The sequence below is a fragment of the Pipistrellus kuhlii genome, unplaced genomic scaffold (assembly GCF_014108245.1).
Source record: "Pipistrellus kuhlii isolate mPipKuh1 unplaced genomic scaffold, mPipKuh1.p scaffold_m20_p_2, whole genome shotgun sequence".
NCBI lineage: Eukaryota > Metazoa > Chordata > Mammalia > Chiroptera > Vespertilionidae > Pipistrellus > Pipistrellus kuhlii.
Genome location: NW_023425515.1, coordinates 129,695,664 through 129,709,180, shown reverse-complemented (window position 1 = coordinate 129,709,180; position 13,517 = coordinate 129,695,664). Strand labels below are relative to the sequence as shown.

At 37.8% G+C, this 13,517-nt stretch overlaps 1 protein-coding gene across 8 annotated transcripts in view; it reads right to left on the bottom strand.

The window, feature by feature from the left end:
- Nucleotides 1-13,517, bottom strand: part of GLMN (glomulin, FKBP associated protein) — a 46,842-nt gene that overhangs the window by 641 nt on the left and 32,684 nt on the right. For 7 of the 8 annotated variants that reach the window (XM_045584351.1, XM_045584348.1, XM_045584350.1 and 4 more), the window contains 2 exons: nt 735-858; nt 31-113 (listed from right to left, as the gene is read on the bottom strand). In XM_045584351.1, the coding sequence (XP_045440307.1) occupies nt 31-113; nt 735-858 (207 nt within the window). The remainder of the gene's footprint in view (nt 1-30; nt 114-734; nt 859-13,517) is intronic. The other variant, XR_006742161.1, reaches the window with a different exon arrangement.

Below are 13,517 nucleotides of genomic sequence, written 5' to 3'. Positions count from 1 at the left end.
GGATGTAGCTTAGAAAATTTTCAGATTTACCTTAAGCTGCATTTCGGGAGGCATATTAGGCATCTCTTCTCCACCTACGGTTACAGAACAAAAATCTTTAGACCTCTGGACTTCTGTAAGAGAAAAAAAATCTTGTGTCATGCTTTTAATCTTAAAACAACTCTCAGATCTCAGTAATAAGTTAAGTAACCTTTCATCATTCCATTACTTTAAAATATGTCCTTTATTTATATAAATTAAGTCTTAATGTTTAATATCTCAGGGTATGCTTAAATCAAGCAATTAGCAAATAAAAATATCAAAATTCTAACATGTTTATTTAAGTGACTAGCATTATTTTGGCATGTATAGGATGAATGAAAACTTATAAATTTGGTGGGGGGGAATAAAGGGATGGTGGAACAAACAATAACAAAAGAAATACAATGATATTCAAACAAAAATACCTGTAATACAGTTAGATTCCTAATTAGGACTTGAGATTTTAAAACCAGAATATGTTTCAGTTTGGTTTAAATCTTTGTTAATCCAATTTCAGTGTTAACTGGCTTATAGATCTGCTAAGAATAATTTTAATTATAAATAAAATGACTTAGCTGTCATGGTTCCTTGTTTGCTATAAATTAGTCAAGTATAAGATTAAGAAGTTCTTTATTTTTAATATAAATTGCAGTTAAAAAAAATGACTATTTTATTGTTAGACCTAAGCAAAAATGAAATTGCGCATTACCAACCTTGGCTATTTTCTTGGCTATTTTTAATTTCTGCTTCATAATGTGCTTTTGACATATTAAGTCCTGTATGGAGTGGCTTTAAGAAATTTTTCTCAATCTTTCCAAGTTCTGTCCATAATCCAGTCTGTTCAGAAGAATTGATGAAAGAATTAGATAAAAGGTTAGAAATTTACTGATTTATATTATTAAATACTAGAGGCCTGGTGCATGAAATTCAGGGGCTAAGCCCAGCCTGCACCCTCTCACAATCCAGGCACCCTCGGGGAATCAGGCCTAAACCGGCAGGTGGCAGGCGCAGGCGGACAACGTTCTCACAACCCAGGACTTCTGGCACTTACAGTAACCGCTCACCTGCCTGCTTGCCTGCCTGATCACCCTAATCACTCTGCCTGCCTACCTGATTACCCTAACCACTCACCTGCCCACTCTAACTGCTCGGCTGCCTGCCTGATTGCCCCTAACCACCGCTGCCTCAGCTTCATCTGGAAGGCCATTCAGCAGTCTGGTCTAACTCTGCCTGACTACCTGACTGTCCATAACTACTCACCTACCTGCCTGATTGCCCCTAACCTCTCGCCTGCCTGCCTGATTATACCTAACTGCCTCTGCCTGCCTGCTGGATTGCCCCTAACCACTTGCCTGCCTGCCCGATTGCCCCTAACTGCCTATGCCTCAGCTCGGTCTGGAATAACATCTAGAAGGTCGTTTGGCTGTCGGGTCTATTAGCACATTATGCTTTTATTATTATAGATGTGTTTGAGAGTTGGAGAAACAAGTATTAATCACATGATTCTTGCCTTTCAAGGTAGAGTTTACTGTTTAATAACACATTGATTACTACATCTGGTATTTTATGTGACTACCAATCAAAACAAAACTTTGGTTAGTACACTCACTGCTGTGCCATTTGGGCAGTTTTTTGGTTCTGAGATCAGTAACTTACATGTTTTATCCATGAGAAAGTTACTTGAGGACAATACACATGTCTAAGACATTTCTCTTTCCTATAAACATTCCCACAATGACTCTACCTTATATAACCCATCAACTCTTGATCTTACAATTGATACCCTGGTCACAGATCTAGTTCTAGAAGATTCTTTCCTTGTTGATGGAAACTTTTCTAACACAGAGCTGATATGGACATTCTTCATGTTAAGTGCAGATGGAGATTTTACCTGCCCACAACAGCTTAGGTTTATTTGCTATTACATATTAGATTTATTCTAAGAGCATTTCTTCCCATAGTACTAAAGGTGGAGAATCATAAAGTTCATGGCATTATTACATTTCCAGGTACTCTTTACAAAGGAAAATATCTTAGACAAAAAGGTAAACAAAAAGGAAACCTAGGAAGTTCTGATCAAGATGGTAGCATAGATAAACACAGTACTTGAATCACACAACTATATCAAAATTACAACTGAATTACAGAACAACCATTCAGAACTGCCTGAGTGCTAGCTGAATAGAAGTCCTACAACTAAGATTATAAATAAGAAGCCACGTTAAGACTGGTAGGAGGGGTGGAAAATTGGAATGGGCTGGTCCCACACCAAGATGTAGCAGAGGGATAGCCTGGCTGCAGAGGTGCTCCATGGGTAGCGAGGAGTCCCATACCCACACCAGGTCCCCTAGCCTCTCTCCCAGGCCAGGGTTCTAATACCAGGAAAAGAAGTCCCCTTAACCTCTGGTTATAGATACCAGCAGGGATGATAGCTGAGTGAGATGGACAGGCTGTTGGAGGCCCAGGTGTTTCTCTTAAAGGGCCTGTGCATGGACTTTGTGGACGCAGTGGCTCTAAGTTCCAGTGCTGGGGCAGCAGCTGGAAAGGGCCGGGGACATACAAGAGGAACTTAATTGTCTGGCATAAGGGCAGGAGCTGTGGGGAGGGCAGCATTCTTCCAGATAAAAGTGCCAGCAGAGGCCATTATTCCTTTTCTGAGCCCTTCCCGCACAGAGCCAACAAGTAGGCACCATTAACCTGGCTCACACTGTTTGTGCCTTACCCTGATGATTCCGAGATCCTGCTTCACCCAACTTGTGGGCCTACCCAACCTGTTTCCAGTGGCTTTTCCATAAAGACAGGCTGTCTTGGCTCATTCTTCAGTTTCCTAAAATCTCTCAAGCAGCATCTGCCCTCAGTATGCTCTATACCACTTGTTAAATGCTCCCAAGCCTGGCACTAGGGGCAGTGGCCTTGGTTAGCAGCTTGGCTTATCGTGGGCACCTCATGTCCAACACAAACAGAAGCCATCTGCAGATCCTTTGTAGCTCATGCTGTGTAGTCCCGGGAAGGACACAGGTGGTGGCTGACCATGGTCTGCACCTCCCAGGAGCCATCTCCTTAACAATACACTCAAGAGGCAGATTCAGTGGGCACTGCTGCATAGCTGATCCTCCACAATGATTGTAGCCAATAAGCTTGGGGATAAATCCCTCCCATTGATGTGCCAACAGCAATCAAGACTATAACAGAAGGGTATACACAGTCCATATGGGAAGGGGTGCTCCTGGAGTGTCCAACTCGGGTAATCAGGGTCTCTGTGCCACTGGACCCTACTGGACAACTACTATATAAGGCCACTCTACCAAGCCCTAGAGATAGAGCAACTCCAATGCATAGAAACCAACACAGGGAGACTGGCAAAATGAGGAGATAAACATTTCCTAAACGAAAGAACAGAACAAAACTCCAGAGAAAGAACTAAACAGAATGGAGATGAGCAATCTACCAGAGGAAGAATTCAAAACACTGCATGATAATGCTCAATGAACTTACAGGAAGAATAGATGAAGAGATAGGAAACATAAAAATGAAACTAACTAGTAAACATAAAATAACCAATCAGAAACAAAGCATACATAAACTGAAATGAAGAATATATTACAGGAAATCAACAGTAGAGTATATGTAGCAGAGTAGCAAATCAGAGATGTGGAAGATAAGAAAGCAGAAAACACCCAATTAGAACAAGAAAAGAAAAAAATCCCCCCAAATGAGGATCATGTCAAGAGCCTCTGGGACAACTTCAAGTGTACCAACATTTGCATTATAGGGGTGCAGAAAGAAGAGATCAAGGAATTGAAAACCTATGTGAAAAAATAATGATGGAAAACTTCCCTAACCTGGTGAAGGAAACAGACATACAAGTACAGGAAACACAGAGTCTTAAATAAGATGAACTCAAAGAGGACCACACCAAGACACACCATAATTAAAATAGACAAAGGTTAAAGATAAAGAATCTTAAAAGCAGCAAGAGAAAAGCAGTTACCTAGAAGAAAGCCTCCATATGATGGTCAGCTGATTTCTCAACAGAAACTTTGCAGGCCAAAAGGGATTAACAAGAAATATTCAAAGTGATGAAAAGCAAGGATCTATAACCAAGATTACTCTACCCAGCAAAGTTATCATTTAGAATCAAAGAACAGATAAAGAGTTACCCAGACAAGAAAAAGCTAAAGGAGCTCACCACCACAAAACTAGTATTAGAAGAAATGTTAAAGGTTTTCTTTAAGATGGAATAGGGGAGACAGGTTAAAAAGGGATTAAGATGTACAAACTGGCCCCAGCCGGTTTGGCTCAGTGATCGAGCATCAACCCATGAACCAAGAGGTCACCAGTTCAATTCCCAATCAGGGCATGTGCCTATGTTGCAGGCTCGATCCCCAGCAGGAGGCATGTAGGAAGCAGCCAATTAATGATGTTTCTCTCTCATTGATGTTTCTATTTCTCTATTCTCCCTTCCCCACCTCTCTCAAAATCAACAAGTACAAATTGGTAGTTACAAAATAGTCATGGGAATATAAAGTACTGAACAGGGGATAAAGTCAATAATCCTATTCAATAAAGAGTTAACATGCAAATGATCATCACACCCTCACGCTTTAACAGCTCACTCAACACCGGGGAGAGAGGAATGGGGACCAGCCAGGAAGAAATGAGTTTGTGAGAGAAGAATGGAGACCAGCCAGGCTGTGACTTGGGAGAGGGACAAGCCAACTGCCCCATGGTCCTGGGCCAGAGGCTGCACCTGTTGCCTGCGGCCCAGGAGAGGGACAATCGCCCACTCTGCAGTCCCAGGCGCCAGCGGCTGCGCCTGCAGCCTGTGAGAGGGACTAGTCACATGCCCCATGGTCCTGGGTGCCTCTGACTGTGGCCCAGGAGAAGCTGGTGAAGCTAACCCTGGGTCCTGTGTGCCTGTGACCAGCTGGAGGAGGGAATCCTGGGTCTTGGATACAGTGCTAGGCAGAGGCGGTTAAGGGTGATCAGGTCAGCAGGGGAGCAGTTAGGGGCAATCAGATAGAAGGGTTAGGGGCGATCAAGTAGGCAGATGAGCAGTTAGGAGCCAGTGGTCCCGGATTTAGAGAGGTAGTCAGACATTCTCCGAAGGATCCCAGATTGGAGAGGGTGCAGGCTGGGCTGAGGAACCCCTCCCCCATGAATGAATTTCGTGAGGGCCTCTATGCAGGAGCTGCCCCCTGGTAGTTAGTGTGTTCCCACAGCCAAGCTCCTACAGCCCCCTGGCTGGCCAGCTCCCCTGATGGCCTGATGGAGGGGGCTGGCTGGCCAATCTTCTGGAGCCCCCTCCCGTCTGGCCCACCTCCTGAGGTCCCTCCCCATGTCCAGCCTGACCCCAATGGGCCCGATCACTGGCCAGGCTGAGCGACCCCACCCATGCACGAATTCATGCACTGGGCCTCTAGTATTGTAATAACTATGGTGTCAGATGGATACCAGATTTATTGGGGTGACAACTTAGTAAGTTATATAATGTCTAAAAAAAAAAAAAAGTTATATAATGTCTAATACACCTAAAATTAATATAATATTGTGTGAATTGTAACTAAAGAAAAAAAATTATGTAAAATAAAAAGAAAACTTAGAAAACCACTTATTCTTAACTAGAATTGGATCACTAGAAGATCATTTTATAATGAACTTATTTTGATTCAAGTAGTATGACATTTTACATATAGCCCTTCAAACAAGACCTACCCATATCTACACAGAATAATTGATAACTTCAGTGACTATCACATATATAATTTTAATTTAAATGACCTTTCTCATTACTCTTAGAATGCTAGGAAAATTGGAGTTCTTGGGAGGAACTATTAACAACCTAAAAACCTCAAAAACATATACTCGTTTTCACTCAGCATATATGAATTTATCCTGGGGAAATAATTGAAGATGTAATGATTCCATAGCAGAAATGTTTAAAAAATGTTTACGTAATGAAAAATTGGAATTATTTCACAATAGGAGATTGGTTAAGTAAACTGTAATACATCTACACAATAGGAAACTACACAGCTATTAAAATATTGTTCTTTGGTACATATTGGTGAGTGAATAAAGATTATAAACAATACAATTCCTAAAGTGTGATCTCATTTATAAAAAGAAAAAAATATGTACAAATGTGCTGGCATAAAGCCTATGGCATACAGCATAATATCAACAATGGATAGTGGGATTTTGATTATCACTTTTGCTTTTGTTTACTTAACCTGATTTCAAAACAATAAACCTATTTTAATTGTATGCTTTAAAAAACATTTAAATAGTTTTTAAACTTCCTTTTCTATAATAGAAAGTTTTCTTGTCTTCTTATGGAAAACGTGGGTTATGTGGTAACGCAACAGGCACTTCATCAACCAGTGTAGTCACAGAGGATATTGTGCATGTTACTCACTGCTCTCAGTTGTCTGTGCATCCCTCTCTCCAGTATTTTACATTTCTCTATCCCCTTTTTTAAACCTTATTCTTTCCCTTTATCTCTAAGCTTATAGAAAGAACCAATTACTACTAACCAGTATAACTAAAGGCTTTCATGGCTACAAAGGTAGCACTGATAACCCTCTTGATCAAAACGCATCCAAACACAAAGAAGAGTAAAGAGAAAACATGCTTTTATTTGCACCTCATTTTGTCAAATGTACTAGTAAACAACACATTCACTTTTTTTTGTTTTAGAGTAAAGTATTGAGAGTAGAGAAGAAATACAGGAGAATGTTTTTACTTTATAGGTAGAATTGAAGGTCAGAAAAAGAGCTTCACAGACAAGAAAAAGCTAAAGGAGTTCATTTACCATCAAACTAGTATTATATGAAATGCTAAAGGGTATTCTTTAAGAAGAAAAAGGTAAAGTTAAAAAATTCTTAACAACAAAGTGACAACATATACATATCTATCAACAAGTGAATCTAAAAATCAAAAGAATAAAAAAATCTGATAAATAGCCGAAACCTGTTTGGCTCAGTGGATAGAGCGTCGGCCTGCGGACTGAAAGGTCCCAGGTTTGATTCCGGTCAAGGGCATATACCTTGGTTGCGGGCACATCCCCAGAAGGGGGTGCGCAAGAGGCAGCTGATGGATGATTCTCTCTCATCGATGTTTCTAACTCTCTATCCCTCTCTCTTCCTCTCTGTAAAAATCAATAAAATATATTTAAAAAAAAAAAAAAAGAATACGACTAAAAGAGATCAGCAATCTTTAAAAAAAAAATCTGATGAACAGAATAAACTGGTGAATGTAATAGAATCAGGGGCATGGGAAGGGAGCGGATGGACAGTTCTCGGGGAAAGGGGATGTGGGGGGTGCGGGAAGAGATGGGACAAAGATCTTACACCTATGGATGAAGACAGTGGGAGGGGCGAGGGCCTGGAGTGAGATGGGAACCGGGTGGAGGGGAGCTATGGGGGGGAAAAAGAGGAACATCTGTAATAATCTGAACAATAAAGATTAAAAAAATAAATAAAATGAATTGCTACAGTTCTTTTGTCACTTGTCATTCCTGTAAAAAATTTTCATTTTAAGTTTTAAAGACCCACCCTGTTTCCATTTCAGTAAATATTGTCAAGAACACTGATCAATAACATATTACCTATCGTTTTCATTGGCCATTTAGTTTTTTTTTAATCCTCACCTGAGGATATTTTTCCAATGATTTTTAAAGAGAGAGGAAAGGAGGAAAAGACAGAGAAATATCGATGTGCGAGAACCACACCAATTGGTTGCCTCCTGCACGTACTCTGACCAGGGCCCTGGCTGGGGAGAAGCCTGCAACTGAGGTACCTGCCTTTGCCCAGAATCAAACCTGGGACCTTTCAGTCCACAGGCCAACACTCTGTCCACTGAGCTAAGCCTGCTAGTTTTTTTTTTTTTTTTTAATATGCTTTTTATTGATTTCAAAGAGAAAGGGAAAGGGAGATAGAAACATCGATGAGAGAATCATTGATCAGATGCCTTCTGCAAGCCCCCCACTGGGGTCTGCCCACACTGGGCATATGGCTATCCTGGGAATCAAACTGTGACGTCCTGGATCACAGGTTGATGTTCAACCACGGAGCTATGCCAGTTGGGCTGGACATTTAGTTTTGATGAAATTATTTTAATAATCTTAACTTTAAAGTCTTATAATTATTTTCTTTCTTTTTAAAATGTGGCTCAAATGAAGTCAAATTTTACTAATTATAGTCAATATATTTCTGAATATTGTCACTATTTACAATTTCAGGTCAACAGTTCATCTTGAACATGGTTCAGTATTCTTTATTCCTTATTATTTTTCTTCTAATAGAAATATTTGAGTGCAATTTTATACATGCTGGATGAGAGTTTTGCAATTGTCATGAATTTGAGAAAAAAGGTATCTCAATAAAATTCATCCTGAAAATAGATCACTAAAATAATTTGATAATAAACAACAATTTTACAGAAAGTGGGTAAATTTAGCTTCACAACTAACTACATATTATATTACTATAAAATGTACAATATTAGCTCTTCTTCTCTGGTAATGGTCGAGCTGACCATTAAACACAGAAGAGATTTTGGTAAGCAACACACTGAGCATCTTTATCTTATCCTAACCAATCTGTCACTTTCTCATATTGTTCCCTGCAACTGGCCACAAAGTTGGTTGCAGTACCCATAACCTTTATTAAAAATATGAACAAGCAACCTGATGTTTTTAATTACACTGTATTCCAGTTTGTAAAAATTGCTGGTCTGACCCACTAAACTGGTTTAATGTCTCACTAATATGCTTGGCTATGATGAGAAGTTTGAAGAACACTGCTCTAAGTTATATATCTATAGGAGTTGCTAAGTGAGAGTTGTCATTCTTCAACTTTATTGGATAATGCCAAATTGCTCTCCAAAAGTGATTATATCTATTTGTTTCATTGCTATTCCATATCCTTATCTATGCTATCTTTTTAATATTTGCCATTCTGATGGGTTTGAAATACTATTTCATTAAAATTTTTATGTTTATCAATCTTTTTGTTGTTGTTAGTGAAGCATCCATCTTATATAAAAACTGCTGTTTGAAATTTTAACCCTGCTATTTTGGCTTCAGTAAACGCTTGCTTAAATAATAAGGAAAATAAGACTACTCCCATTCCAGAGAGGCCGTGGACTGTGCCCCAGAGAGAGTTGTCAGTGCTGACACCAGGCCAGGCCTTGAGAGATGGTCTCATGGCCCCTTCCCAGCCTGGAGGTCTCATTCCAAATTTGGGAGACAAAAGAGCTAGGAAAAGTATAAATAGAAAAGGTTTCCTCCATGTGGGGGGGCCCAGAATTTGAAAGGCACATTTTTCTCTGGCCCTGCCCTTAATAAAATGTAACTCCCTTTCTCTAAGCATGGCTTGTTTTTTCCCCCCAGTCTTCTGTAACAGTATATACTACTATTCTTGTCTGCTTTGGCATTAAAGTCATATCTTACTAAATAGACTCAGAAAAATTATTCTTTTTCTATCCTTTCCAACATTTTATATAAAATTTGAGTTATCTGTTTCTTTAAATTATAAAATTATCTGACCTTGTGATTTCTCTTAGACTGTTTGGAGCAGTTTTAAGTTATATTTTCTAAGATATTTCATTTCACTGAAGTTTTCAAATTTACTGATACATTTTCATGTAATTTTTATACTATTTTTCAATCTGTACTATATTAATAATTATACTCTTTAATTAACATATTGTATCTTTGTAAATGTTTGAAATCTTGCCAGAATTCATTAGTAACTGTATATTCTTTTCTAAAATAAGCATTTAAAGCTGGAAACTTTTTTCTAAGTACCACTCTTAGCCATATCCCACAAGTTTTAACACACAGCATTTCATTATCATTCGGTTAAAATAGTTAATATTCTTTAATCATATAAACTATCTCATAAAATAGATTTTATTTAAAATTCATAATATATAGAGGTTCTCAAGCTTCACTAAGTTAAAATTGCATATTTCTGTGCTTTATCACAGGCTTTGATAAGATTTGGGCTGAACTCAGCAATAACCTGGTGAACATATGTTGAGAAACAATGATCTAGAATGGCCTTGTCCAATGCCAATGAGGAACTAAATCTTTAATTAAAATTTAAAAAATTAATTTAAAATCTAAATAGTCATATGTGGCTACTGTCTACTATATTGGACAGTGAGAATCTAGGTCTTTATTAAGACCTTAGTTATTTTTCATTGCAGTAATTTAATACATAGCTCATAACCATAAAACTTAAAATAAGGTAATAAAAACATGTGCCAAAGTTAGGTTAAATTTTGTTCAACATAATTCCACAATCCTTCACATGATGAACAACAGTAATATTTTTAGAAGTATGTAGGAGTGAAGAAACTATGGAAAAAAGAGTATTTTCTCTTTAACATTATGGGTATTAGATCTTTTAAAACACTACAAAGAAAATAATTTTAAAATTTCTTTTATCAAATGTCTAGAAAAAATAACAATATTTTAAAGTTGTGTGAATAAAAATTTGAACTGTTCACAAATACTTGCTTTTAATTTTATACCAAGTAGTCTCACTGATGAAATAGCTCTGAAATCTTTTCAGTTATAAAGCTTAACTCTATATTCCAAAATTCACTACAGCTTATCTTACAAAAGGAAGACTAGGCAGTTTTACAGCACAATTAAATTTATTGCCAGAACAAATAGGACCTTGCAAAGGACAAAAGAAGGAAATGCATGAAACCCAATATCCCCTTTTCTCCTAATTTGTATGTGACTTGCTATTTAAGAAGTACTGTTGTAGAACTTCTATCACTTTTAATATTAAGTAACATTTTTCACCTTAACTAATTTGGCTTTGCAAATGACAAAAAAAAAGAAAAAAGAAAAAAAAAGGCATGCTTTAATCTTGGAGAAAGAAACAATTTAAATGAGAATCCAAAATATGGGTTATATAGATTTTATATATATATATATATATATATATATATATATATATACACACACACACACACACACACACACACACACACACCAGATATAGTTTCCCTAAATAAAAAGCATATATGCACATATTGCCTAATTGAATTTTTAAATATTCCTGATACCTGTGGCCTTCACAAATTTACATTGCCTCCCTTGACTTTGTTTTCTTTCTACATATTACAATCACAACTTAAGAAAAAGAACGGGGTAAGAGGAAGGATTGGAAAGGGTCTGAGTAGAAAATACAAAGGTAAGAGATAATAATTACTATAGGCTATGTATTAGAATATTATTGTAATTCAAATAACAAATCCAGACCTGGTCAGTGTGCTCAATGGTTAGAGTATCAGCCTACACATTGAAGGGTCTTGGGTTTGATTCCGGTTGCAGGGTCAATCCCTGGCCCCAGTCAGGGTGTGAGTGGGGGGCAACCAACGGATGTTTCACATCTCTCTCACATCAATGTTTCTCTCTCTCCCCCTTGACTCTCCTCCTCTCTAAAATATCAATGGAAAAATATCCTCACTTCTTGGGTGAGTATTAAATAAAAATAAAAAGACAAAAAATAAACAACTAACCCATATTTAAAGACACTACCAAATAAAAGAGGACATTAGGTATAAAAGCTAAGTTGATTTTACCAGTAGAGATGGAGGTGCAAGGTCCAAAGTGTAGGAGAAGGTGCTATAATTTATGCAGAGATAGAGGCATGAAATGGTAAGATGAGGAGGGGAATGACTTACTAAAAGAATAAGTCAGTTGACAGTGACCCAAAATAGCAGAAAAAGAAATGGATTATTAATCAATTATGAATCATGTTGCTTTGTATTGAATGATTCTGTTCTTATTTAATTTTCCCATACACCTTTCTGAACGGCTTTTCAGCTTTTCATCTGGCTAGTTATAATACCTTCTCAGCACACTTTACTGCTCAAAAATAGGTTCTGGTAGGAGGCCTTTAGAACAGAACTACTCACCATTCAGAATCACTGGAATATCTTGTTTCCCCTTTAATCAAAATTTCTAAAAACTCAGAAGCTGTCACTGTTTAATTATCCACAACGAACAGATTTGCCTCTCATTTATACACATGACTTATTGCACTGGAAATGCTTCCATGGTGAACGGGCTCTTACACTGCCTGGAAGATGTCAGGTTTCCATCATGGACTGTTTTTTTATTGTTTTTTGCTAATTTCCTAGGTATGATAATTCTTATGATAACTTGCATGGAAATGATACTTTGGAATACTTGACCCCTAAGAAAGCAATTTAAAAACCATTAAATAAGGAAACAATCTTATAAGCTGCTTATACCTTTTCTTTACCATATACTATGTTCAAGCCAAATAAAAGTGAGGCATGAACTGTGACTATCATAGCTGACACTGCACAGTGTAAATCGCTGCCTTCCCTGTCTAGGCAGAGGCCCATATGCTGCCCCTGGCTTCCACACCTGATCATCTGTCAACTCCTTTTTTTTTTTTTAATTGGTAAGTAGGATGACATTTTATTTATTGATTTATTTTAATTTTAAAAATATATGATTTTTTACAGAGAGAAAAGAAGAGGGATAGAGAGTTAGAAACATTGATGAGAGAGAAACATCGATCAGCTGCCTTCTGCACACCTCCTACTGGGTATGTGCCCGAAACCAAGGTACATGCCCTTGACCGGAATCGAACCCAGGACCCTTCAGTCCGCAGGCAGATGCTCTATCCACTAAGCCAAACCTTTTGGGGCTGTCAACTCTTATTCAAGAGGATTTTTTGTCTTCCAATCAGGCAAAGAGACCATCTGTAGATGTGGCCTTACTGGATTATGGAAAAGTAAAAACTGATACTTCACCCGAAGGGTACATTCCTAAAGAAGGGCCTCCCCTGAGGCTGAATTTTACTTGTTATATTTTCTACTTCTATCAGAAACTCCGTTAGGAGTTAGTTGTGATTCAAAGGTTCTGGCCACTAGATGTGTCCTTATGCAACTTAACCTTCCTATGCCTACATTTCCTATGAAAAGTAAAAAACAAAGAGTGCTTATGGCATTGTGAAGGTAAATGGTACGAAGCACCTGGCCAGAATAGTGGTTGCCATGGGCAGGGGGGAGGGAAGGGCTGTGGAGTGATGAGGTCAGAATTAACTGGGAAGGGAAATAGGGAACTTCATGTGATGATAGCAATGGTTTATCTTTGATAAGGATTTGGATAATATAGATCTATTTGTTAAAACTGGCTAATATATAAGTAAAATCTGTGCTTTTGATTTTCTGTAAATTTTAACTCAAAGAAGAACTATAGACAGATTTTACTCTAATGAAATACAAGCTGAAATATTTAGGGGAAATTATGCTAATGCTTGCAGTTTACCTTAAAATACATAAAAAAATTTAAGAGACTGATGGGTGGATACAAGGTAAAAATAGAATAAGTAGATAAATCAGTTATCACTGTAATGTCCTTTCAACTTGGCTGTATGTTTGAAAAACTTTACAATAGTAGAAATGAAAAAAATCACCCCAGCACTAATCAATGA